The 27,943-nt window shown below is 36.3% G+C and overlaps 2 protein-coding genes across 5 annotated transcripts in view; one reads left to right on the top strand and one right to left on the bottom strand.

Moving 5' to 3' along the window:
• Window positions 1-18,773, bottom strand: part of DBF4 (DBF4 zinc finger) — a 30,905-nt gene extending 12,132 nt beyond the window's left edge. The window contains exons 1-7 of one of the 3 annotated variants that reach the window (XM_043588766.1): window positions 18,444-18,773; window positions 16,765-16,937; window positions 10,426-10,605; window positions 8,926-8,976; window positions 8,372-8,441; window positions 8,092-8,168; window positions 259-295 (exon numbers count right to left, since the gene is read on the bottom strand). In XM_043588766.1, the coding sequence (XP_043444701.1) occupies window positions 259-295; window positions 8,092-8,168; window positions 8,372-8,441; window positions 8,926-8,976; window positions 10,426-10,605; window positions 16,765-16,937; window positions 18,444-18,489 (634 nt within the window). In that variant the 5' untranslated portion in view covers window positions 18,490-18,773. Of the gene's footprint in view, window positions 1-258; window positions 296-8,091; window positions 8,169-8,371; window positions 8,442-8,925; window positions 8,977-9,143; window positions 9,252-10,425; window positions 10,606-16,764; window positions 16,938-18,443 lie in introns of those variants that run through there. The other 2 variants (XM_043588765.1, XM_043588767.1) reach the window with 2 other exon arrangements.
• A 76-nt stretch (window positions 18,774-18,849) lies between these two features.
• The window catches only part of SLC25A40 (solute carrier family 25 member 40), a 54,259-nt gene continuing 45,165 nt past the window's right edge, over window positions 18,850-27,943 (top strand). Inside the window, exon 1 of one of the 2 annotated variants that reach the window (XM_043588764.1) lies at window positions 18,850-19,072. The gene's annotated coding sequence lies outside the window, so the exon portion shown is untranslated. The remainder of the gene's footprint in view (window positions 19,073-27,943) is intronic. The other variant, XR_006298486.1, reaches the window with a different exon arrangement.

The following is a 27,943-nucleotide window of genomic DNA, read 5'->3' as shown; positions in this document are numbered from 1 at the left end:
CTCAAAATATTCTGACAACTGAATTTCATTTACTGACTTTCTCAGTAATCTAATAATTTTTCAAATGTTTTTAAAAACATTATTCTGAAAAGGGGTCCATAAGTTTCACCAGACTACCATAGGTGTCCATATTCTAAAAAAGGCTAAGACCTACTGAACGAGTTCCCTGAAGTGTTTTTTACATGATTTTTCAGGAGTTTTATATGGTCTATTTTCTAAAGGCAAATCAAACACACTTAAGGATATCAAAATACTTACTTCTTGCTTTCTGTGTACCAATACCTACTCTTTTCCCCTAAAAAGAAAAAAAAAGAAAAAAAGTGAAAACACTGGATTTGAAAGTACTGTGACAATGGCAACTGCAATGGCTCTTTTTATCCTGAAGACCATCATACAGGGAAAGTATTAAATAAAAAAGGGTGATTACTGTAGTTTTGGGGGGGGAGGGAGAGAAGCTTGCTTTTAAAAATCAACTCAACCAAAGACATGAAACAGTGAACATAATACAAGCTCACTTTTATAATGCACCCCCAAAATACCTTGCATTCTAGCTATAATTGTTTTTGTCTTCACAGAAAGAAATCAACCAATGAGGAAAAGGTACAGTTAATGAAATAATCTAAAAGTCATTGTAAGTTATTTTTATGCCTTTACTCAACAAAACATTTGTGATAGAATGAACAAAGGAATTTTTGAAATATTACAGTCTGTCAATTCCTGTCAAGGTGGAATATGTTCAATATGGTTAATCAATCCCCCTGATTACAAGTAAAACTCTGGATAAAATACAATAAGCAACTATAGGAGAACAGAAAAGTAAATAAAAGCAGACGTACTGTAGAAAGAATCCAAAACTTAGGCCACCTTTAAGGGACTACACTTCCCATCCTCCCCTTTATCTCACAATGTAACCTCTAATCACAGAGTTGGCAGCAATTAGTGGAGCCAGCGGCTAAAACTTCTATATAAACCACATATTTCCTGTAGTCCCAAGAGTACAAAGGAAATCCATGGACTATTTTTTCCTTTTCTCCCACAGTTCTACCTCAGGGTGGATTCCAGTTACCAAACTGCAGTTGTAGGTGCCATAGGCAACTAAAATTGAGAAATCCTGACTTTCTAAACATAAGAACAAGGGAAAGGGCCATTGTAGGCTAGAGAGTGAAGGGTAGACTGCAGAAAGTAGCAAGTTGGAGAAAGGGATCCCTAATTACCTATATATATCCAAAATAGGTGTTAGGCTTAACTTCAAGGCTTTGAAAATAGAACTAAGATTTAAACACTGCCCAAGCCTTTGACTAACCTATAAGTGATACATGTGCAGAACAAACAGCTGCATACAAATCTTTGAAAACCAAAACGGAGACTGGAAGTGCTATGTACAGAAATTGAGACAGAACTGATAGTTTGAACCAAACTTGACAAATGTTTGCTAAGACAATTACACACAAAACCCCCAATCACGACAGCAACAAAATCAGCATTCTCCAGAGTACTGTAATAGCTCTGGAAGTCTATACAACATAAATTTGCAATATTTAATATAAATCAAAAATTATTTGACATATTAAGTATCAGTAAAAACATGATCAATTCTTGAGGGAAAAAGACAATCAGATGCCAACCCCAAGATGTTCCCAATGTCAAAATTATCAGAGAAAGACTTTAAGGGTAAACACAGTTAAAATGAATGGGAAAATACAAGTTCTCTGCAAAAAGACAAACTATTTAAAAATAATCAAATGTAGAAGTGAAAAATACATGATTTGGAATTAACTGGATGGGCTTAAAAACACAGATGATCCACTGAAGTGTCAGAGAATTGGAAGACATCAATAAAAATCTTTACTTAGAACAGAGGGAAAAAAAGGTGGGCGGGGGAATGAACAGTCTCTCAGGAACCCAATAAGCACCTTGTTTGTATTCTACTATAATTAACAAAAAAAGGTCTAAAACTAGTGTTACTGGAGATGCAGAAATAGAAGAAACAGAATGAAGAAAAACAAGTTTAACAAAATAGCTCAAACTTCCCAAACATTAAGTTTATAGATTTCAGAAACTTAGTGAACAACAAACAGAATCATCTCAAAGTAAACCATGCTGAGGCATAACACAAACTGTTGAAAACCAAAGATAAATTAAAAATTTTGGAAGTACATAGAGGAAAAATGATCATTATATATAAGAAAACAACAATCGAATGACTCCAGATTTTTCATCAAAATCCGTGGAAGCAAGATAGTTGTAGAACACCTGTAAAAGTACTAAAATAAAGGGGCGCCTGGGTGGCTCAGTCGGTTAAGCATCCGACTTCAGCTCAGGTCATGATCCCGCGGTCCGTGAGTTTGAGCCCCACGTCGGGCTCTGGGATGATGGCTCAGAGCCTGGAGCCTGCTTCTGATTGTGTCTCCCTCTCTCTCTGCCCCTCCCCCGTTCATGCTCTGTCTCTGTCTCAAAAATAAATAAACGTTAAAAAAATAAATAAATAAAAGTACTAAAATAAAGAATTTTTATTTATTTATTTTTTTAAGTTTATTTATTTTGAGAGAGAGACCATGTGCACAAATGCACACAAGCAGGGGAAGGGCAGAGAGAGAATTTCAAGCAGGCTCTACACTGCCAATGCAGAGCCGAAGCGGGGCTTATCTCACAAACCGAACTGTGAGATCACAACCTGAGCTGAGATCAAGAGTAGGATGCTTAACCAACTGAGCCACGCAGGTGCCCCTAAAATTAAGAAAAAAAAAAAAAAATTAATTCATAGTTCTTTATCCAGTGAAAAGATCTTACAGGAATGAAAGCAAAATAAAAACATTCTCACACTCTCCTCTATATGATTTTTCGAGCTAAAAGGGTAAAACTGGTGGGTTTTTCAAAAAATGCAAATCTAACAAAATATACCACAAAAATTGGTTTGGGAGGATAAAAGGGTTCAAAAAGTCTTAAGCCTTCTACATTTTATTTGAAGGGTAAAATGCTAACTCTAAATAGACTATGAAAAGTTACATAGGTATAGTTTAAATCCTAAGCAACAACTAAAAACAAAACAAAAACAAAAACAAAAACAATGGATACGGTCAAAAAGCCAAGAGATAAATTTTCCAACAATCTGAAAGGCAGCAGAAAATAGAGAAACAGAGAAATAAAATACAGAGAACACCAAGAGAAAAACATTAGTATACTTACTAGGCCTAAATTAAACAATACTGATAATTACTAAGTAGAAATCATTAAAAACATGCCAATTAAAAGACAGACATTGGCAGATTTAATAAAAAGACAAGTTACAAATATCTATTAGAAACGCATTTAAAAAACACACAGATATGTAAATGGAGAAGGAATAAAAAAGAGCATGCAAACACTAATCAAAAGGAAGCTGGAGACACCTGGGTAGCTCAGTTAAGTGTCTGACTTCTGCTCAGGTCATGATCTTGCGGATCATGGGATAGAGCTCCACATCAAGCTCTTGCTGACAGCTCAGAGCCTGCAGCCTGCTTCAGATTCTGTGCCTCCCTCTCACTCTGTCCCTCCCCCGCTCTTACTGTCTCCTTCTCGCTCTAAAATAAATGTTAAAAAAAATTAATAATAAAAAAAGGAAAAAAGTGGCAATAGTGTTTCAGACACACAGACTTCAGTACATGAAATACTAACAGGGACACAGGGACATTATATGACAATAAGGTTACTTACTAATAGGGACAGAGGGACATATGATAAGATTTATTCACAAAAAAAAACATAAGAATAATATACGTGTATACATCTAAGAAGACTCAAAATACATGAGTCAAAAATTGTGACAGAACTGGAAGGAAAAATACACAAATTCACATTATACTTGGCAACTTCGGTACTCCTCTCACTTTCAGTAATGGCTAGAATAACACAAAAAATCAGTATGGATACAGAAAACCTATACGATTTGACCTATTTGACATCTAAAGAATATTCCACCTATTGGGGTGGCCTGTGTGCCTCAGCTGGTTAAGCATCAACTCTTGGTTTCAGCTCAGGTCATGATCTCATGGTCTGTAGGTCTGAGCCAGTTTGTAGGTTTGAGCCTCATGTCAGGCTCTGCACTGACAGCACAGATACTGCTTGGGATTCTGTCTCCTCTCTCTCTGTCCCTCCTCTAGTTGCTCTGTCTCTGCCCCTCACAAAATAAATAAACTTAAAAAAAAAAAAAGAACATTCCGTCTATTAATTGCAGAATATACACTTTTTAAGTGCACATGGAACTTGCATTAAGAGACTATATTCTGGACAATGATACAAACCTTGACAAACTTGAAAGAACTGAAATCACACAAAGTGAGTGTTCTGACCATAAAAGAATTAAAACAGCAATCATTCATTGCTAGTGGAAATGTAAAATGGTAGAATCCTTTTGGAAGACAGTTTGGCAGCTTCTTACCAAATTCAACATACTCTTACCATCTAATCCAGCAATTATACTCCTTGGTATTTATCCAAATGAGTTGAAAACTAAGGTCCAAACAAAACCCTGCACATGGCAACCAAGATGTCTTTTAGAAGGTGAACGAGTAAAGTTGCAAATCCAGGCAATGGAATTATTCAGCAATTAAAATAAAAAAGCTATCAAGTCATGAAAAGACATGGAGAAACTTTAAAAGCCTATCACTAACTGAAGAAGCCAATCTGAAAAGGCTACATACTATATGATACCAAATATGACATTCTGGAAAAAGCCTAACTATGGAAAAAGGATCAGTAGTTACGAGGAGGGAGAGAGAGATTAATAGACGGAGAATTTTTAGAGAAACTACTTTGTATGATACTGTGATGGAAGATACATGTCACTATTCATTTGTGCAAACCTACAGAATGTACATCAAGAGTGAATGAACCCTAACGTAAACTATGGACTTTAAGTGATGATGACTTATCAATAAAGATTCATCAATTTATAATCAATGTACCACTGTAGTGCAGGATGTTGATAGCGGGGGAGGCTGTGTGTATACTGAGAGGCAAGGGGTATGTGGGAATATCTGCCTACTACTCAAATTTACTATGAACCTACAGCTGCTCCAAAACAGTGTCTGTATGTATACTATATCCATAAATGCCATATATATTATACATATTTGATGCATATCATAAACATATATATTATATACATATACTCACACACACACATATATATGTATATAAAGCTCTATATAAATTGCGTGGGAATGCAGTAAAGCAGAGCTCAAAAAAAATTTACAGCAAAGCTAGTTCTTTGAAAAGATTAATAAAATTGATAAAACTCTATCCTGATGAAGAAAAAATGTAATAATGATCTCAGGAATGAAAGACGAAACCTCATTCAGACTCCATAGACATTAAAAGCTTAATTAGGGAATATTATAAACACCTTTGCCATCAATTTGACAGCTTAGACAAGAAGTACAAATTCCAAACACCAAAATACACTCAAGAACAAATAACCTGAATTTCTTTTATCTAATAAAGAAATTGAATTCATAGTTGGCGATTTTCAAAAGAAAATTCCAGACCTAGATAACCTTACTAGTAAATTCTACCAAACATTTAAGAAATAAAACTGACTCTACAAAAACCCATCTAGAAAATAAAAGTGGAAATACATCCCAGCATTTGAGGAGAGAATTACCCTGATGCTAAAACCAAAGACATCAAAACAGAAAAAGAAGACCAATATTCCTCATGTACATGTGTATGTGTATATGTACATGTACACGCACACACACACACTCCCCAAAATTTCAAGTAAACCGAGAAAAGAAAAAAAACTACAAGCACTTTAAATAGTGGAGCAAAATGCATTCATTCAACTTTAGTACTTGGCAAGCCAAATTTTCCAGAAACATTTTCTTCTCATATACAAACAAAATTTCTTACATACATACAATCAATCAATCAATCAATCAATCCCTGACAAGTATACATCCTGGACTACAGATAAATTTGGTATTCTTTTCCTTTTTGTTTTGAGAGAAAAGATCTGTTTCACAGCTATTTTATCACACTTTCATTGTTTTTCTTGTTTCACCAGGGCAACAACCCCTAGTGCCGGGCCCATAACAGGGCTGAATATCTGTTGAATATTGAGGGTTGTAAGTGTAAACAAAATATCCCTGAATACTTTTTAAACTATGAACCATGACCTATTAGCAGGTTAATATCAACTTAAGAGTTGTGACTAGTATTTTTTACAAACAAAAATACAATACTATTGAAATACTGGCATAAATCACATTAAGGGTAAATACTATTTCATGAAACTTGTTTCAGATATGTACTTAAATACACTGCATGTAGACAGAAATACATTTGTGTATTCAGAGACCATAATGTCCTTGTGAGTTTACATTTTCGTATTTGTTTCTATATACCATCCAAAAACTCTGTAAAGAACAGTAAAGGTAGCTTAATGCTATTTAGCATATTTCAATTAAGGTATATTCACCCATAATTTTTTAAAATTTGGAAATAGCCATTTGGAGGTTTGTTTTATCACTTGTAAATAAGACATTCAAAGCATTAAGTATTAAGTAAACTATTTGTTACTTTCTGCAAATTGTTCCTACCTTATACAAATGTAAACTTATTAAAAATATAAAATTCATTAAGACTTTAGGTATCTTTGCACATAACATGCATATATGGAATACTCATGATGTAAAATATGTTTCTTATTGAAAACTGTGTTCAGAAGAGTTTAAAAGTCACTGTCCCAAATGTTACTATTACCAGCAAACATGCTTTACTGGCAACCAGACCTTTCATATCTATTCAACTAGGTTATTCTCCTATTAATAATCTCAGTAATTTTCCAAACCTTTCCAAATAAACTCTAACTCCTTTATACAATGTGCAAGGTCCTATCTGAACTTCGTAATTTTTCCTGCTTCATCATTTATCATTCTCCCACACAAAAATCAAGGTGCATTTGATTTCAGAAAATTTCCCTAACATGCCAGCCTATTTATGTCTACATGTGTTTATACATATACTCTTCTATAAAATTTTCCTTTTATATTTTAATCATTTAAGGATTGACGAAGAAAAAGCAGATCACAAAAGAATACACTGGTATGAGAACTGTGAGAAAAATGAGAGATGATAAGTTCCAGAAGAAAACAGGTAAACTAAAAAGGAGATGAACAAAAGCTCACAGAACCAATATGACTGGTTTTAAAAAGTGTTAACTCCAGGGGTGCCTGGGTGGCTCAGCTGGTTAAGCGTATGACTTCAGCTCAAGTCATGATCTCACACCTTGTGGGTTCAAACCCCACGTCAGGCTCTGTGCTAACAGCTCTGTGTATGTCTCTCTCTCAAAAATAAATAAACATTAAAAAAAAAAAAAAGTGTTAACTCCATTTGGCAAAATCAGTCTGGAGTTTTATACTTCATAGGCTAAAGAGTGAATGGGAAGTATGAAAGTGGAGATTTGAGTTTAGATGATAAAAAGATTGGATGGTTATCAGGGAAGGATAGAGATCAAAAGAGGTAAGTTTTATTATACTTATTTTAAAGGATGGAAAAGCCCTGATTTGGTATAAAGGCTCTAAGGAGGAAGCTAGTTTTTGAAAAGGGAAGACACAAGATACGGAAACATTAGGTCTAACACTGCAATGCCTAATGCACTCAATTAGCAAATATTGTGAATTCAGGCCAGAAAGCCACAGTGCATAAGAAGATTTTGTCATAATGCTATCTAGAGCAGTTGAAAAGTAAACACATTTCCTATTTATGTTCACCAAATAAATTATATATATTAGAAGCTTCTCCTGCAATAAGCTAATTATGTTTTCCTTCAGAACTGAACAAGAGTATCTAATAAAAAGCAACAGCAGCCAAAGAAGCAACCAAAAATAAATACAACTATGCCAGCCTCCCAGGGACAACTTTCACCTCAGGAGTAATCCTAAAGTTAAATGATACATAATACCTTATTCAAATAACAGAAAGATGGAAACAGTACAAAGGCTTACCTTTGCTGGCAAGTAATATTTTCTACTTGGCAAGAATAATTTATAGATAAATAAAAACCAACCTTGATCACTGTGATTAGTTTAAAAATTAAGGAAAATAACATACCACATCTCTTAAAGAAGTGCTTGATTTCTTGAGTAAATATAATTCTTTTTTCTTTTGTTCAATGTAGTATCTAATGTCTTCATTAAAAAAAAAAAGTTTAAGATTAGCATTTTCATCTTTAGAGTTAAGCACTGCTATTTTCTTACTACTAGATTTAAGTGAAAGAATTACCATTATAGGACCTCTTGCTATCAGAATACTCCCTACCTAAAGTTAGGAACCAAGGGGTACAAATTAATACTTTTAACAAATATTGTCAAAAAATTGATAAAATCCTTACCATCAATATGAAGAATTTTTACTCCCCATGATAAGGCATTTGATAATATACTATTTGAAGGAATAAAATCCTGTAAAATAAAAAAGGTTTGATAGTTTTTCTAGAAAATTACTAACTTAAATGAGTTAAATTTTAAAAATTATTTGAGGGTTAATGTCACTGAGGTGGGTATTTAGTAACATACACAGTTACAAGGGCAAAGAGTACACCAGTTTTTATTTTGCGATTTCTAAAATCAACCCTGTTTAATATATTCCCATATACTTCACAATTAATCGCACTGTAGCCTTCCAATTAACAGTTTCAAGAAATTTCATTTAAAAATACAAAAATGCCATAAGCTTCATACGTCTGCAGTAATATTTTAAAAGGCCACAAGATGGAGATGTTTCTTCATGAAAAGTAGATTCTGTTCTTTGTAAAACAAGATACATGCTGATATTTACGCTTTTCCTACTTAAAATTAGGAAAGGAAGATTTGGGGAACATCTCCGTTTCCACTTGAATTTTTAATAACGGAATAAATACTGTCAGTTTTTAAATTTCATACTTACATGGTCCTTGATAGCTTTTTCAACTAATAATTTTCCTCTGCTCAAACACACCTATTAAAGACCAGGGATCAAACATTAAACATTATAACATAATGCCTCATTGGGAAAAAAATTAAAAATAGCTAAAATAGATACAATTTATAAATTTTAATAAAATATCAAAAATAAATGAAAGGTATCTGTACAAGTATTACAGACTATCAACACAATAAATGTACAGTAAAAGTGAGTTCCTTAGAGTCTTGGGAATAAGATCTATTAAAGTTTGCTTCTTTTCTTGATAGAGCAACTAAACAATTAAATGAGACCATAGGTTAGTTTTGTAGTAAATTCTATTAAACATTAAAAATAAAATAGCTAGATTCTTCTGAAATTGTCTATAATTAAAAACTAAGTTTAGATTCTAATTCCCTATTCAAATGAAGATCTAAGAATATCAATTGTATATGTTGTCTTTACATGGTATTTCACATTTTAAATACTGGAGATGCAATTGAAATGCTATGAGCAACAGTTCATTTGGAACCATTCGCTAGTATATAATCTCATTCCTGCAAAAAAGCATTAAAGTGAAAAAATGCATGAGCCTTCCTGGAATTTTTTCCCCTTCTTTGTATTTGTTTTTTCTCCTTCCACAATTTATCCTTGACTATAATCTTCAAACTTACTGTCAACAGAGTGCTAGAGATAACTAAATAACTAAAACAGAGACTGGCAAACTTTTTCTGTAAAGGGACAAATCGTACATGTTTTAGGCTCTACAGGCCATATAGTATCTGCCCCAATTATCCAATACTTCCTATATAGGAAACTCAATTTGTAAACAAACAGGACTGGTTGTATTTCAATAAAACTTTATGTACAATGACATCTGAATTTAAATTTGTCACAAAATATTCTTTAGATTTTTGCCCAAGCATTTAAAGATATAAAAACCATGCTCATAAGCTGTAAAAAACAAGTGGCAGGCCGGATTTGGCCTACAGAATCTTTGTTTGCTTACTAATGCTGTGAAGCAAACAAAAAGTTTCCATTTCTTCTTTAAATAATGATCTACTGTTACTTTTAGTTGTAAATTACTCTTCAAAATAAAAGTCATCCCCAAATGCAAAGCTATTATTTTAGCCGAGCCTGATTGCATAAGTATTAGGAGAAAAATCACCATACTTTAAGACAATAACTTTATTGGGGTGCCTGGGTGACTCAGTCGGTTAGGCGACTGACTTCAGCTCAGGTCGTGATCTCGCAGTTTGTGGGTTCAAGCCCTATGTTGGGGCTCTGTGCTGAGAGCTTGTAGCCTGCTTCGGATGCTCTGTCTCCCTCTCTCTGTCCCTCCCCCACTAGTACTCTATCTCTCTCTCAAAAATAAACATTAAAAAAAAAAAAAAGACTGGAAAGCCACACACAATGTAGATATTCTACCTAAGTGAACTCGACTGTCAGTCTCTTGAAAATCATGAGATCCTCCAGCTATGGCCTTTGTGAATGTAAGATACTTACTGAATCTGGAGATTTAAAAGAACTTCCATCATGGCTGGGATGAGGTGAGGTGGTTTCTGCAGTATATGCAGATTCTGGACTTGGTACAGGAGAAATTCTTCCCAACGTTTGTGCAAATTTAGCTTCCTTTTTATTTGAAATAAGGTAACTGATATCTTTGCTGAGAAATTCTTCAACTCGCTAAAGGAAACCAAAGTATTTTCAAATAAGCCATATAAACCATAGACTGTTTAATATTTTTAGTATAAAATGCAAATTTGATACATTGTAATAATTTGTGGGGGCGCCTGATGGCTTAGTCAGTTAAGGGTCCAACTGGCTCAGGTTATGATCTCATGACTGATGGGTTCCAGCCCCACATCGGGCTCTGTGCTGACAGCTGAGAGTCTGAAGCCTGCTTTGGATTCTGTGTCTCCCTCTCTCTGCCTCTCCCCTGCTCACACTCTTTTATCTCTCTCAAAAAATAACACATTAAAAAAATTTTTTTTTAATTTGTAAATTGGGGGTTTTTATAAGGTGTTCTTCTGACTATGAGTTCTGAGCAAGTACAATGGGAGTTCCAATAACAACCAGCATGGGCTAGATACTATTTTTAAGTACTTTATATATCCCAATTAGTTTAATCCACAACAACTCCATGGTCCTAATATTGCTAATATCCACATTTTGTGGAGAAGAAAACTGAGAAGTTAAGTGACTTGCTGCAGGTTACAACAGCAGTAAATAACAGAACTCGAACATAGGTATTGTGACTCAGGTCCATCCTCTAAAGCACTACAGTTCAGTAGAACTTAATGCAATAATGAAAATGTTCTTTACCAGCATATTGTCCAATATGGTAGCCAACTTGCCACATTTGGCTACTGAGTACTTAAAACGTAACAAATGTAACTCATGTGACCAAGCAACAGAATTTTAAACTTTACTTAAATTTAAATAGCCACGTGTGCCAGATGGCTATCATACTGGACAGTACAGCTCAAAATCAGTTATAACATCTTTACGTATACGAGGGGATCTTTACCCTTTGAGTCTAAGGTCAAAGACAATTACCCTACTAAAATTTTTGAAAACCACTGTTTAAATGCCTGAATTTATAAATGCAGGTACCAAATGTCAACATTATCAAAGATCATTCCCATCCAAGGACAGGAAAATTAAAGTAGACATAAATACTATCAATCATTAACTACTTCCATAAATGAAAAATTTCTAAAATATTTTAAAAAGCTGTATCTAATTTCTATAGGATCTTACAACATAAATGGAAGTAACAATAAAAACAGCAAAATATGTAACATGAATTAATTCCATCTAAGCATTAAGCAGAATCTGCTGCTTATACCAGTGGCTAGATGTCAATCACTATTTCCTTTTTTTCTGAGCAACATTTCATCAACTAGTAAATAAGATATTCACATTCATTAATTCCAGGGATTATAAACTCAAATGCCTACAAGTGCCAGCAGGAATATAAATTCACAATTTACACATCAAATGCTTTCTTCATTTTCATAACTATGTGGCTTCAGTGCTGCCAGAGGTTCCAATTTTTCAAAACAAGCCCAATCTCCTATATATTTTTTAAAAATTGTGATAAAGTATATGTAAAATTGACTATTCTATTTTTTAGTACACAATTCAGTGGTATTTTAAGTACATTTACAATGTTGTACAACCATTACCACTATACACTTTTAGAACTTTTCCATCATCCTAAACTGAAATTCTGAGTCCATTAAACAGCAAGCCCCTCCCCCCCACCATTTTTTTTTTTTTTCTCTTCCTAGCCCTTCTTAACCTGTGTCCTACTTTGTTTCTATGAATTTAACCATTCCAGATTCTTCATACTGGTGCAATCATGTTCTTGTTCTTTTGTATTTGAGTTATTTTGCTTAGGACAGTGTTTTCAAGGTTCATCCATACTGTGGCATGGAAAAGAATTTCACCCCTTTTCAAGGTTGAATAATATTCCATTGCAGGTAGAGACCACATTTTGTTCATCCATTGATCCTGATGAAAATTTGGGTTGTTTCCACCTTTTGTCTATTGTGAATGCCACTATGAACATATCTCTTCAAGGCCCTCCTCTCAAATCTTTTGGATATAACTTGTTTTCCACGCAGTTGCACCATTTTATAACTCCAACAGTGCACAAGGGTTCCAAATTCCACATATCCTTGCCAACTTATTTTTTTGACACTGACCATCCAAATGGATGTGACATGGTATCTCCTTGTGATTTTGATTTGTATCTTCTTAATGATTAGTGATGTAGAGCATCTTCTCATGTGCTTATTAGCCATTGGTACATCTTCTTTACAGAAATGTCTATTTTAGTCCTTTACTCATGTTTTAACTGTGTTGTTTTTTGTTGTTGAGCTACAGGAGCGCTTTATATATTCTGGATATTAACCTCTTACCAGGTACATGATCTGCAAATACTTTTTCTTCCCATTTTGTGCGTTTTTGCCCTCTTGATAATATCCTTTTGTGCACAAACGTTTTCATTTTTATGAAGTTCAATTTATCTATTTTTTCATTTATTCTCTGTGCTTTTGATTTCATATCCAAGGAATCAATGCCAAATCCAATGTCATGAAGACTTTTCCTTATATTTTGTTTTAGCTCTTATGTTTATACCTTGACCCACTGGTAATTAATTTTAGCATATAACATGCATATAGCTTCATTTTTTTTAAGTTTATTTAGAGAGAGAGAGAGCAAGCGAGCAGGGGAGGGGGGCAGAGAGAGAGGGAAAGAGAGAATCCCAAGCAGGTGTCAGGCTGTTAGCACAGAGCCTGAAGCAGGCTTGAACTCATGAACCGTGAGATCATGATCTGAGCTGAAAACCAAGAGTTGGACGCTTAACCGAGCCACCCAGGCACCCTATATTTTAAACATACTCTTTCCTAGGGGTACCTGGGTGGCTCAGTCGGTTGAATGTCTGACTTTGGCTCAGGTCATGAACTTGCGGTTTGGGAGTTACAGCCTCGTGTCAGGCTGTGCTGACAGGTTGGAGCTTAAAACCTGCTTCAGATTCTGTGTCTCCCTCTCTCTCAAGAATAAACTTAAAAAAATTTTTCAAATATACTCTTTCCTCTATTTAGTTTGTTGACTCTACCTGGTATATTCCTACTAGACTTTCAAGCCTTAGGTTAAACTCTATCTGTGCAATGATTTCTGAAGGCAAAGTTAATCATTTTCTTCTCTGTATTCTAATGGCAATTTCAACATAATTTCTGTTAGACACGGACAATGCTATATTGTAAATGATTTAGGTGTCTCATATTCCCAAAGACTAAGCGCAGTAGAGTACATCTTACTTATTTTTGCATCCCCAGCAGCTAAAATAGTGTTGGTATATGAAAGACACCAGTGAAACAATTCTGTAATGAATTTGCACATGCCCAAATTATAATCAGTCTTCAAAGCAGAGTTAAAATTGGGTCTGCAAAACAGCTTCCAAAATTTCTCTATTGGAAGTAATTTCTCCCTCCTGTTGACACTGTATGTTGTGTTACAATTAATTGTGCCCATGTAATCTCTACCAAGATCAGAAGTTGAAGGCAGGATCGACTTAAGACTCATTTTTGAATCTACCAAAACACTTAATACCATGCCCTATAGAATTGATTTAGTTTCATCAGTCTTCAATTTATTAGCTGTTAATGAATTTAGGTCTTTTCAAGAGTAAACTCAAAACTTATTTTTGAGTCACTGAAGGTTACAGTGAACATCAGATAAGGAACTCTGTCCTCAAAGTTCATGATATGGCATTTGTCCTTACATCTCTGTTCTTCTCCAACTGCTTTATTTTGGCACAAAATGTTTAAATTTAGGCTCCAACTGGGCCTAAATGTGGTTGGTTCCATGTCCTTTTTAGATGGTTTTATAACAGCTATATTCCTTGCCACTACCAGAAGATATTTCCCCAATAGGTCAGACTTCACTGCTGTGTTTTCAGTGGTTGAATGTCTCAGAAGTGTACTCTCTAGATAAATGGGGTATGTTTTCATTAAGAGTAGACAAAACAAATTCATAAAGTGGACAAGTACAGAAAAAAAACCACTGGTAATAATCTGAAGATCAATTACAAAATGAAAAGGGTCTAAGTAATCCTAAAAAATGCGTTAAAAAGCATCAGCCTTTCAAGGAATATCTATTCAACTAAATATTCCTTAACGTTGAGCCCTAAAACTCTTACCGTCTAGAGGTCAAGATTCTTTTATAGTTCACATAAAAGATGACCATTACCCAAGTTTTTTTTTTTAATTATAGAGATGGTAAAGTGCTAAGAACAGAAATCAGGACATCACTAAATTATTGGAAAGATAGTGTGGGGGAGATATCATAACTTGATAAAAATTTTTTTTTATTTATTTTATTTTTTTTAATGTTTATTTATTTTTGAGACAGAGGCAGAGCATGAACGGGGGAGGATCAGAGAGAGGGAGACACAGAATCTGAAACAGGCTCCAGGCTCTGAGCTGTCAGCACAGGGCCCGACGCGGGGCTCAAACTCACGGACTGCAAGATCATGACCTGAGCCGAAGTCGGCCCCTTAACCGACTGAGCCACCCAGGCGCCCCTAAAAATTTTTTTTTTAAAAGCTAATAAATCAGGGGCGCCTGGGTGGCTCAGGTGGATAAGAGTCCAACTGTGGCTCAGGTCATGGTCTCGCAGTTTGTGGGTTTGAGCCCTTGTCGGGCTATGCATTGACATCTTAGAACCTAGATTCTACTTTGGATTCTGTGTCTTCCCCTCTCTCTCCCTCTCTCTGCCCCTCTCCCGCTCATACTCTGTCTCTCTCTCTCTGTCAAAAATAAACAAACATTAAAAAAAAGTTAATAAATTAAGTTTAGTTGAAAATCCACAGCTTGAGGGAAAAAATCTGGAAATTTATGCTCTTAATGTAATCTTCACTTCATTGGTCTACTTCAAACCATTTTAGGATAAAATTTGAATTGTATAAAACCCAACTATTATCAAATGGCTAAGTTAATCCAAAACTTGTTTCTTGCAAGTGCCTCAGGAACTGCTGTAGGAATGAGAGAGAAAGGGGGCAGAGCAAGCATCCCTGCACTAACCGTAAGTGCGGTTTTATATAGAACAGTTTTCTTTTTACTGGCTTTATACACTGTGGACTTCGAATGATTTTGCTTGAAGAGTTCTACTGCTAAAATACAAGTCTAAAATCACTGATTTATATCATGTAAGTTAATAGGTTATTCATATTTGAGAAAGCTGTGAAACTAAACCAGAAAGCTACTTTGTAGCCATTAATTCCTAAAGGAACAGAATAGTGTAGTAGCATGTCAGTCTGGGAATTAGGCTGATCCTGTACTGGGCCAGTCATTTCACTTTCCTGGAGGCTTAAGTACTTACTATCTAAAACGAAGGAGTCTTTATTCCAAGGTGACAGGCCTATAAGACATGATCTTTAGCAATGCAGTCATAGGGTCATTATGACACGTTACTGCTATGACAAATGTGACAATGTTTTAATAACATGAGTAACAAGGTAGAACAGCTTTTCAAAGATAAATAAGTAAATATCACACCAACAAACAATTCCAAGAAACTTGTTACATGTTCCTCTGCAAATTTCTGTTCTAGAAATGCCAGGATCTTTCGCTTATTCAAAGGTATTAACCTCAACAAACTCAAAGTGCAGCACAAACCTTTTTTTAAATAGGACGAATTAGGAAAGAAATTAATGACTTCTTAACCTCACTTGCTAAAATTTGCCCAGTGTTAACCTTATTCCTAAGAAAATCTTAGAATTTTCCTCAAACTTTCTAATTATTTAATCATTTAGTCAAAGCGTAAGGTAAGAAAGAGGGCTTTCAAAATTGTTAACCCAAAATTGTTCTCTTAATGACATTCATTCTGCTGAGACTGTTACCACTGAGAGTTAATTTTAACTCGTTGTGGTTTGTAGAGGTTTTTTTCCTTGTTCTGTAAATGACATTCTTACTGTTATGCTAGTCCAGACAGATTTATGTAGCTCCCTAATAATCACAATCAAGGAGCTGCTGCTCTCTGGAGGACATACCAATATAATAATGAGAACGCAAGCAGAGGTTCCACCAGGCCAAGGGAGTCACAGTTCTCAAACTTCGTGAACTCTACAATTAATCACAGAAACCTAAAAGTTCTATTATGCTACAATAGGTTAAAACAAATAATTTTTCATTGATGATAAACAGCTCATAAACATTTTAAGCTTGGTGATTACATGATTATGTTTCCCAAAATGAGTATCTTCAACGATTTCACAGTAGAAAGTACTAGTCACAAATTATTCCTTTGTCAAAATGTATAGTTTTGACTTACCCCTCCCAGATCCTGAATGTCCTTTTGCAGTTTTTCAGATACGGTGACAGAAGGTAAGTCAATGTAAAATATTTTTCCCCCTAGTGGCTTATATTTGGATTTTTCTGGTTTGTTATCAGTTTTCATAGATTTTAAAGATGATTTGTTTTTTTCATTTTTGACTTGGATTCCACCTGTTGTTTAAAAAATGTAGAATTAGATGTTTTATACAGACAAAAAAATTTCTACTATTTTAGAATTATTTCTTATAGAACATTATACCACAGAGGAGAAAAAAATCTTTATAATCCCGCCAATTAAACACTCAATAACACTTTTTAAAAATCATTTTTAATGTTTATTCATCTTTGAGAGAGAGAGAGAGAGAGAGAGAGAGAGAGAGAGAGAGAGAGACAGAGCACAAGCAGGGGAGGGGCAGAGAGAGGGAGACAGAATGAGAAGCAGGCTCCAGGCTCTGAGATGTCAGCACAGAGCCGGAACCTGGGCTCAAACCCATGAACCGTGAGATGGTGACCTGAGCCAAAGTCAGAGGCTTTAACCGCCTGAGCTAGGCACCTCCACTCAATAGCATTTTAACATATTTCTTTGTAGTACCACCTAATATAAAACCAAAATACCATACTTATTTTCACAGATATTGTAAAATAATTATTGTTCTAGCCAAAAGTTGAATCTGCAGGAAATATTTATGCACTTGTTCATATTTTTATGTACTTCGGTGGAAACTACATAAAACCCTTTTGAAAGATTTTCCTCCTTAGGATGTAAACTCCATGAGCTATTTACTCACACATATTTATGGAGCATCTGCCATTCTGTTGAACACTCAAAATTGGGGCTTAAAATGTTTAACACTTTCCAATACAAGAAACCTGTTACCCACGATGACCTAATCCTCAACATGCCAAAGTTTAGTTTCCTATAGAGTTTGTCTATATATTAAGAACTCAATGGTACATTTTAAGACCCAAATCACCATTCACTTCATTATTTCCCCTGAAAGCATCTGAGATCGAAACAATTGCCTTAAAAATTAACTTTCAGAATACAATCCGTTCGTAAGATGGAGATTCCTATACACGTACTACTACATATACTAGGCACATTAAAAAGAAAACCTTGGGAGGATGCAATGCACCTACCATACAAAGTCATCGAAAATGAAAATCTGTTTGTCTATAATGCTGAAACAGCAAAGGTGTATTTGAAATACAAATACTATCCCTCAACTTTATGAGTGAAAAATAAATAAATTCAAAAAGACCAAAACCCCACCCACAGCCACCCAATTTAATCAGAAACTTAAAAGGCACGAACACCTCTGCTTTCAAATAGAGGGCTCGGCGGCAGCCTCAAAGGGCCTGAGCTGAGTCTCAGCATCTGTCCGAGGTTCGGCGAGGTCCCGGGTCCGCACATTGTTTCCTGGTTGTACAATCAACGGCACAACCGGGAATCTGGGGCTGCGGCTAGAGCATAAGCAGTGCGAGGGGCCTGGATGGGATCCGTCCCCTTTCTGAGGCAAAGCCCTGGACAGAGCCTTCCTTCAGGACACAGAGAAGGACACACGAGCCATAAAAGAAAAGGAGCAGAGACCCCCGGGGGGAGAACTCCAGAGAATCAAAGGTGGAACCACGAGGAGAGGGAAGGATTAAAGGGACTGCGGGGGAGGGGCTTCATACCCTGGAAATGTCCTTTGCTGTGGATCCTCATGGCTACGGAGTTCATGGCAGCCGCCCGGCACCTACATACTGGGTTTGGGAGAGTGTCGCGCCGGGCGGCCACGAAAACACAGCGCGTCGAGGCCGATTTATCCGCGGGTCGCCTCTTCCCTTCCGCAGACTACCACACCCACGCAGCAGAGATGCCGCGTCTACCGTCCGGGTTTCCGGGGCCGGGTTCGGCTCCAAGGCGCGGAGGAGGAAGAGGTAAAGCACAAACGAGTGGGCTGCGGCGGTTGAAGATTTGAAAACGCGTCACGCGGCCGCGGCGCCCATACGCGCGCCCCGCCCTCTCTCACGCCGCGCGCCGCGCCCCCACGTGCCTGCCTCCTGGCGCTGCGCGCCCCGCCCCCACGGGCCGAGTCTCCGCCCCTCGCCCCTCCCGCATAGCTGTGCCTTCCAGGCCAGTGGTTACCGCTCTCCGCCGGTGGCTTTGGGTCACACCGCTACCGTGGAGTCCTTGTGGCTCCTTGTTTACCAAACGTAGTGAATGCAGTTAGCCCAGGTGGCCAGCCCAGCCCTCCACCAGGGTCATTCCCGCCTACTAAGATTGCCGGGACCGCTAGCCCTCCAGCTTCCTCCTTCACCAGGTACGCTCCTTGCCCACGGGTCGGCTGTCCCGGAGGCTGGAGGCGTGGTGGCTGCGGCCGAACTAGGACTCAGCCTCCCGCCAGGCCCGGCTGGTTGGCAGCGGCAGCCTCTGCCCGGCGCGCCCCGAGTCGCGGAGCAAGGTTTTCCTGCGGTCATCGCCGACCCAGCCGGCCGAAGACAGGCCAGGCCGCAGAGGGAGCTTCCAGGGAGGGAGCAGCCTGTGGGGGGGGAGGGGGGCTTCGGAACGAAGGTCGGGCCTGGCGACTCGCAGCCTAGAGCGAGTTCACGTCGCCTTGTGCCATTTGGTACTTGACTGTGTGCTGCTCATTTGGTCTCTGTTTTCGTTTTGTGGAGTTTATTTCAACAAAAATAGAAAATGGAATTTGAAATCTCAAGCTTTAGGGTTTGGGGTCTGGACCGGCCACTTAGCAGCGTGTAACTTTTGGTTAAATTACCTAATCCCTTTGAGTGCCAGTTTTTTTACTTGTAACATGGGGATAATAATGGGATTACAGAAGGATTACATTAAAATATGTTGTAAAGTGAAATAATTTTGTAAGTGGGAAAACGCTTCACAAAAAAATTATTTTGGGTTTGTTACTGCTTGTAAACTTGTGAAGGAGGAAAAGGATTCAATCGTGTACCATTTTGCACTCATTAACATCTGGCCGTAATAGTCACTCATTGTATAATGGTTGATTTTCGAACTAGTGGAGGTCGGGGAGGTTAGTGCCAATATCACCGTTTCACCGATAGGTACCTTAAAGCATAGGATTGTAATAACCCTTAACCAAAATGGAGAATACAAAGAGGTGGTTCAGGTTTGCTAAGGGAAATGAGAGTTCAGTTGTGGATGGCTTTAGGTTGAAGGACCTGGGGAGAAAATCATGAAACTATATTACCAATCGGTAATACTTGTTTGTAAAGTAGGAGAGATGGGGGGTGGGGGGTGGGGGAAGGTAGTGAAGAGAGGGAAAAGATTGGTTTGAGAGGCCTAGACACCCTCAGCCAGAGGGTGATGTGGAAGAGGTTATCAGATCTTGGGAGGCAGATGGAGGTATAGTATGAACAAAGCATTCAACATGAGAATTTCTGTTTGAGGGAAACAACCTGTTTCCAAAATGTAAAACTATAGAAAGAGCACAAGATTTTTATGTTTATTAAAAACTTCAGGATTGAGAAACACGAATATAGAATGCAGTTAAAGTCATTTAAGGAATGACTTTAAGGAAAGTCATTTGAGGAAATGACATTACCCAGGAGGGCATGTGAAATAAGAGAAGGAGTGATGAGCAGACCATGATGAAATAGTGAGAAAGATGGAGAAAAGGTCGTAGAGGTGGGAAGAGAATTGGGAAAGAAACTTCCCAGAAGTCACAGAATTACAAACATTGGGCTCATGCAGTCTTCACTGTCTGGCTTTGGGTAGTTTTGAACCTTAATTTTAATCTTTGGAAAGGCTGTGATTAATACTTCTGAAATATTATGAGGATGAAATGAAACATTTTTCAAAGCTTAACTAGTACCACAGAGAGCTTAGTAAGGGCTGTCGTTCTGGTGAACTCTACACCAGCTCCTCCATCTTCAAGATTTCAAGAAGGCCAAGACTTGAAAAATAGGCCTGTCAGTAGATGACTAAGGTTAAGTACTAGATAAAAACAATGGCCTTGACGTGGAGACAGGTTCAGTGTACTCTTGAAAAAATTAGTGTAGGGAATTACAGTGATAGGAAGGGAAAATAGGGTCTTTGGAAAGTTTAGGGGATATGGGAAATATTTAAACATATTTCTAGGGGCGCCTGGGTGGCGCAGTCGGTTAAGCCTCTGACTTCAGCCAGATCACGATCTCGCGGTCCGTGAGTTCGAGCCCCGCATCAGGCTCTGGGCTGATGGCTCAGAGCCTGGAGCCTGTTTCCGATTCTGTGTCTCCCTCTCTCTCTGCCCCTCCCCCATTCATGCTCTGTCTCTCTCTGTCCCAAAAATAAATAAACATTGAAAAAAAAAAATTTAAACATATTTCTATTCAAGAAAATAAAAAAATGAAGCTCATTTTATGTTCTAGTGAAAACTGAGTTACCTTTCTTATTTATAATAATGAGGAAACAGTAACAGTTGTACCATATGGTTTTAGACACACCCTTTACTTCATTATAGGTGATAATGACAAGCTATGAATAAGCAGAAAGTCTGTTTTACTGGTGTTAATAAGTTTCTAATCTGTAACTCAAGGTTAATTAAAAATATTTTTGGAGCTCAAATCTTTCAGTAGCTACAGAAAAGATTTGGTCATGTGTCTATGCCCTGTATGCATAGAAACCCCCTTACCTATCATGGCAGTAATCAGGCTGTTGATAAGATGATAAACTTTATGCTACAGTATATCTTAGGGTATGCTTCAGGTGAAGGGTATACATTCAAGAAGAACTGAATGGGGAAGGGGGCAAGGTAATTTGTGTGAGAAGTTTGTTTAAAGAGTTTTATTAAGCAGGGGCGCCTGGGTGGCTCAGTCAGTTAAGCAGCTGACCTTAGCTCAGGTCGTGATCTCACTGCTCCTGAGTTCAAGCCTAAGGTTGGGCTCTGTGTTGACAGCTCAGTGCCTGGAGCCTGCTTCGGATTCAGTGTCTGCCTCTCTCTCTGCCCCTCCCCCTCTCATGCTTGCGCGCGCTCTCTCTCTCTCAAAAATAAATAAACATTAAAAAAAAATTTTTTTTTAAGTTTAGAGTTTTATTAAGCCAAGTTGTAGAACATTGAGCAGAATCATGGTCTAATTAAATGAACATTTGGCTGTGAATCAGGAGAAATGAATTCCACTCAGTATTGACTGTATTCCTAAGAAGTTTTATTACCTTAGGCAGTTTCCTGATTTGTAAATGAAGACTGTATCTGCTCAATCTACCCTACAATTTTTGTGATTATGAAATGAGGCCTAATCTTTTTCAGACTACCTCTCACATATCCAGATTTATTTTTTTTTTAATTCTAGAGCCTAGGCAAATGAATGAATTTGTCCATTCTTCTATAATAGTCATCACTTTCCTATTTTCTTTCTTTTGTTTAAGACTCCACCTGTTCCTCTTCCCTGTTCACACCAAGCCTAACTTAGATTGAGCCTTTATCTCCTGCTAATTTGAGGCCTTCAGCAATATTCGTATTTGATTCATTTGTTAACTGTTGGTATATTATCTTTTGAAATGTGTTCTCTTGCTATCTTTTAAATTCAATTTTCACATTTTATAATCTCAACATCCTGGTGGATTGGAGAATTTAGGGGTTTTTGAAGATTATGTTTTTAGCTTCATAGGCTAAGCATATGAAAAGATAGGTGTGGCACTGATAGGTGTGGTCCATGTCTCAAGTGAGGGTGGGCTGGAAAACCAGGGAAAATTCAGTGGATCAAGTCCTTGAACACAACCTCAGTGAAGGGTAAAAAATGGAGAATTAGCAAGACAGGAAGATTCAGAATTTGAAAGTGGATTCCCTTGAGACAGTATAATTCAGAGGCTGCTATGGCATCTATAGGAGGATAATGAGCTGGTTCATAAGTGATACATCATGTTCTGAACTAGATTGTAAATTCCTTAAGGGTCATACAGGATACATACATACTATTTGGCCATGACCATAAAATAGTCTACATATTTATCTCATTTCTTTCCTTATGTATTGATTGAGCACCTACAGTGTGCTATGATCAGTGAGAAAGGTTTACATAAGACCCCATAGAATTCTCCTTATGTAAATTTTTAAAATTTCTATAATACAGTAGTCCCTTATCTGCATGGTCCAGAAGCAGATGATCTTCCTTCTGATCTATTGTCAGAAGGTCAGTGGTAGCCTAACACTACTTCGTTCACCTCACTTCATCAGATCATACAGACATTTTATCATCTCACATAATCACAAGAAGGATGAGTACAGTATAATAAGATCTTTTGAAAGAGGAAGGGACCATATACACATAACTCTTATTACAGTATATTGTTATAATTCTGTTTTTAGTTATTATTAATTTCTCAACATGCCTAATTTATAAGTTAAACTATGATAGGTGTGTATGTATAGGAAAAAACAGTATACATTGACTTTGTTACTATATGAGGTTTCAGGCATCCACTGGGGGTCTTGAAATGTATCCCCTGGCAGATGAGGGGAGACTTCTGTATTCCTGATAATCCATATACAATAAAATGCACACATTTTAAGCATACAGGATGAATTCTAATAAATACGTATATCCATGTAATTTATTCTAAAATCAAGATATAGAACATTTCTGTTTTAGAAGGTTATTTCATTCTTCCTTCTGTTTTCTCATCCCATCAGAGGTAACCAGTTCTCTGGCTTCTATTAGCATAGTTTTTCCTATATTTCAACCTAATATAAGTAAAGTCATATAATTTATATGTTGTAACTCTAAATTATTTTGCATAAAATAAACCTTTTATGATTTATCCATGTTGCTATATGTAACAATAGTTTATTCCTTTTTATCACTGAGTAGTATCCCATGGTGTGAATATAGTGTACCTGGTGATTTATATTTGGATGGTTTCTTCTCACCTCTGACTGTCATGAATAATGCTGGTATGAACATTTGTATACAGGTCCTTTTGTGGACATATGTTTTTATTTTTCTTGGAATTGCTGGATCATATGTTTACTGAATATTTAACACCATGGGAAATTACTGAAGTTTTTAACTCTGCCCTCCAGCAATGTATAGAAGCCTCAGTTGCATCCTAGTCTGTGAGAGTGAAGAAATACCTCACCTAGTTTTTTAAAAAATTGAGGTGAAATTTATACAACATAAAATTCACCATTTTAAAATGTATAATTTAGTGACTTTGAGTGTATTTATATTCTTATGCAATCATCAACGCCATCTAATTCCAGGACATTTTAAAAACTTTAAAAAGAAAGCTGATAGCCATTCGGCAGTCATTCCCCTAATCCCCCTCTCCTCAACCCCTAGCAACCATGAATCTGCTGTCTACATATTTGCCAATTATGAAAGTTTCATATAAATAGAATCATAAAATATGTCTTTTTGTGTCTGGCTTCTCTCATTTAGTATAACGTTTTCTCAAGGTTTACCCATGATATAGCATGTATTAGTACTTCATTCTTTTTTTTTTTTTTTTTTGATTGGATAAAATTCCCTTGTAAGGATACACCACATTTGTTTATTTATTTCTCAGTTGAGCATTCAAATTGTTTCCACTTTTGGCTGTTATGAATAATAATGCTCTGAATATTTGTGTACAAGGTTTTGTTAGGCTGTGGTTTTAGTTCTTCCAGGTAGATATCTAGTGGTGGAATTGCTTGGTCATATGAAAATTCTGTGTTTAACATTTTGAGAAACTGTCAAACTTTTCTACAGTGGCTGCATGATTTTACATTCCCTCCAGTGTATGTAAAAGGTTTCCCATTTGTCCACATACTCATCATTCATCAGCACTTAATGTTTTTTTTATTTTTCATTTTTTGAAATTATGCCTTTCTTACTGCTTTGAAGTAGTATCTTGTATCTATATGTTATGCTATGTTCACCAGAAGTATAGGTAGCTACCATATAATATCATAGAATCCTATCACAATACCATTAGCGGTTATTTCCTGTTTCTCTATATTCTGTATCCCAGTACCATATTCAATCCATAACTGAAAGAGTATCTCCCACTCCCCTTCACCCATTTTGCCTATTCCCCACCCACTCCCTCTGGCAGCCATCACTGCACTGTACTTATGAGTCTGTTTATGCTTTTTGTTTATTTGGGTTTTTTTTTTTTAATGTTTCACACATAGGTGAAATCGTATTTGTCTCTCTGATGTATTTCAATTAGCATAATACCCTCTAGGTCCATCTGTGTTGTTACAAATGGCTCAGTAATGGTTCTTTATATTTACGTATATGTATATATTCACCATGTCTTCTTATAAGTTCATCTGTTGGTGGATACTTGGGTTGCTTCCATATCTTGGCTATTGTAAGTAAGAGTGCAATAAACATAGGGGTGCATATATCTTTTTGAATTAGTGTTTTTGTTTACTTAGAGAAATACCCAATAAGTGGAATTACTGCATCCTATGGTACTTCTTTTTTTAAAGTTTTGAGGATCCTCCATACTGTTTTCCACAGTAGCTACACCAATTTACATTCCCACCAACAGTGCACAGGGGTTCCTTTTTCCCTACATCCTTGCCAGTACTTGTTGTTTCTTATCTTTTTGATTCAGCCATTCTGATGGGTAAGGTATATCTCTCGGTGGTTTGATTTGCATTTCCCTGATGGTGAGTGATGTTGAGCGTCTTTTCATACGTCTGGGGCCATCTGTATGTCTTCTTTAGAAAAACGTCTATCTGGGTTTCTGCCCATTTTTTAAATCCTATCAATTAGTTTTTGGTGTTGTGTAAGTTCATTTTATATTTTGGATATTTACCCTTTATTGGGTAATCATTTGCATATATCTTTTCCCATTTAATATATTGCCTTTTAAAGATGGGTTTCCTTTGCCATGTAAAAGCTTTTTATTTTAGTATAGTCCTAATAGTTTATTTTTGCTTTTATTTCCCTTCCCTGAGGAGACCTCTACAAAAATGTTGCTATGGCTGATGTCAAGGAAATTACTGCCTACATTTCCTTCTAGGAGTTTTATGGTTTCAGGTCTCCCATATGAGTCTTTAATCCATTTTGAGTTTATTTTTGTGTATGGTGTAAGAAAGTGGTCCAGTTTCATTCTTTTGCATGTAGCTGTCCAGTTTTCTCAGCACCATTTATTGAAGAGACTGTCTTTTCCCCATTGTTTATCTTGTCCTTGCCTCCTTTGTCATACTTTAATTGACCACTTGATTGAGTGTGGGTTCATTTCTGGGCTCTCTGTTCTGTTCCATCAACAGATCTGTGTCTGTTTTTGTGCCACTACCATACTGTTTGGATTATTACAGCTTTTTAGTATATCTTAAAATCTGAGATTGTGATATGTGATACCTCCAGCTTTGTTCTTCCATCACAGGATTGCTTTGGGTATTCCAGATCTTTATGGTTCCACACAGATTTTGTTATTATCTATTCTAGTTCTGCAAAAAAAAAAAAAAAAAGTGCTCTTGCCATTTTAATAGGGATTGCATTCAATCAATAGATTGCTTTAGGTAGTATAGACATTTTAACAATATTCTTCCAATCCATTAGCTTGGGATATCTTTCCATTTGGTTGTGTTGCCTACAATTTCTTTCATCAGTGTTACATAGTTTTCAGAGTACAGGTCTTTCACCTCCTTGGTTGAGTTTATTCCTAGATATTTTATCCTTTCTGGCATAATTGCAAATGGAATTATTTACTTAATTTCTGTTTTTGCTAATTTGTTGTTAGTGTATAGAAATGCTACTGATTTCTGCATGTTAACTTGTATCCTGCAGCTTTACTGAATTCACTTATTCTTTTTTTAAACCATTTTATTTATTTATTTTTTAACATGAATTTATTGTCAAATTGGTTTCCATACAACATCCAGTGCTCATCCCAACAGGTGCCCTCCTCAGTACCCATTGAATTCACTTATTCTAATAGCTTTTTGGTGAGTCTTTAGAGTTTTCTATATATAGTATCCTGTCATCTGCAAGTAGTGACTTCTTCTTTATCAATTTGGATGCCTTTTATTTCTTGTCTGATTCCTGCAGCTAGGACTCCAGTACTGTGTTGAATAAAAGTGGCAAGAGTGAGCATCCTTTTCTTGTTCCTGATGCTAGAGGAAAAGCTCTATATTTATAAGGAAAAGCTCGCTACTAATGATGTTTGCTGTGGATATTTCATATATAGCCTTTATTATGTTCAGGTATGTTACCTCTAAACCCACTTTTTTGAGAGTTTTTATTATGTATGAGTGTTGGATTTTGTCACATACTTTTCTGCATCTGTTGAAATGATCTTGTGATTTTTATCATTTGTTTTGTTGACGTGGTATATCACAGTGATTGGTTTGTGAATATTGACTCATACTTAAATACCACTTGATCATCGTGAATGATCCTTTTAACTTATTGTTCAGTGTGGTTTGCTAACATTATGTTGAGGGCCTTTGCATCTGTGTTCATCAGAGATAGAGGCCTGTAGTTTTCTTTTTTTGTAGTGTCTTTGTCTGGTTTAGAATCAGGGTATTGTTGGTCTCATAGAATGTATTTGGAAACTTTCTTTCCTCTCTGTTTTTTTGGAATAGTTTGAGGACAATAGGTGTGAACTCTTCTCTAAATGGACTTTTGTTTGTTGGGAGTTGTTTGATTACTGATTCCATTTTGTTACTAGTAATTGGTCTGTTCAGATTTTCTATTTCTTTATTCAGTTTTGGAAGATTCTATATTTCTAGGAATTTATCCATTTCTTGTAGGTTGTCTAAATTCCAAACATAATTTTTTATAGTATTCCCTTAGAATTTTTTTGTATTTCTCTGGTGTCAGTTGTTACTATTCTTCTTTCATTTCTCGTTATGTGTCTTTTTTTTAAAATGAGTTTTATCAATTTTGTTTATATTTTTAAAGAACCAGCTCTTGGTCTCATCAATTTTTTTTTCTTTTTCTGGTCTTTATTTCATTTATTTATGCTCAAGTATTTCCTTCCTCCTACTCATCTTGGGCTTCGTTCTTACTAATTCCTTTAGGTATAAAGTTAGATTTTTTTGATAATTTTCTTCTGTAGGTAGGCCTTTGTTGTTATCAACTTACCTCAGAACTGCTTTTGGTATATCCCAAAGATTTTGGACCATTATATTTTTGTCTAGATGTATTTATTTATTTATTTATTTATTTATTTAATTTAAAAAGCATTTTTTTAAATGTTTTATTTATTTTTGAGAGAGAGGGAAAGACAGAGTGTGAGC

The sequence above is a fragment of the Prionailurus bengalensis genome, chromosome A2 (assembly GCF_016509475.1).
Source record: "Prionailurus bengalensis isolate Pbe53 chromosome A2, Fcat_Pben_1.1_paternal_pri, whole genome shotgun sequence".
In the NCBI taxonomy this organism is placed as follows: domain Eukaryota; kingdom Metazoa; phylum Chordata; class Mammalia; order Carnivora; family Felidae; genus Prionailurus; species Prionailurus bengalensis.
This window is presented reverse-complemented; position numbering and strand designations above follow the sequence as displayed.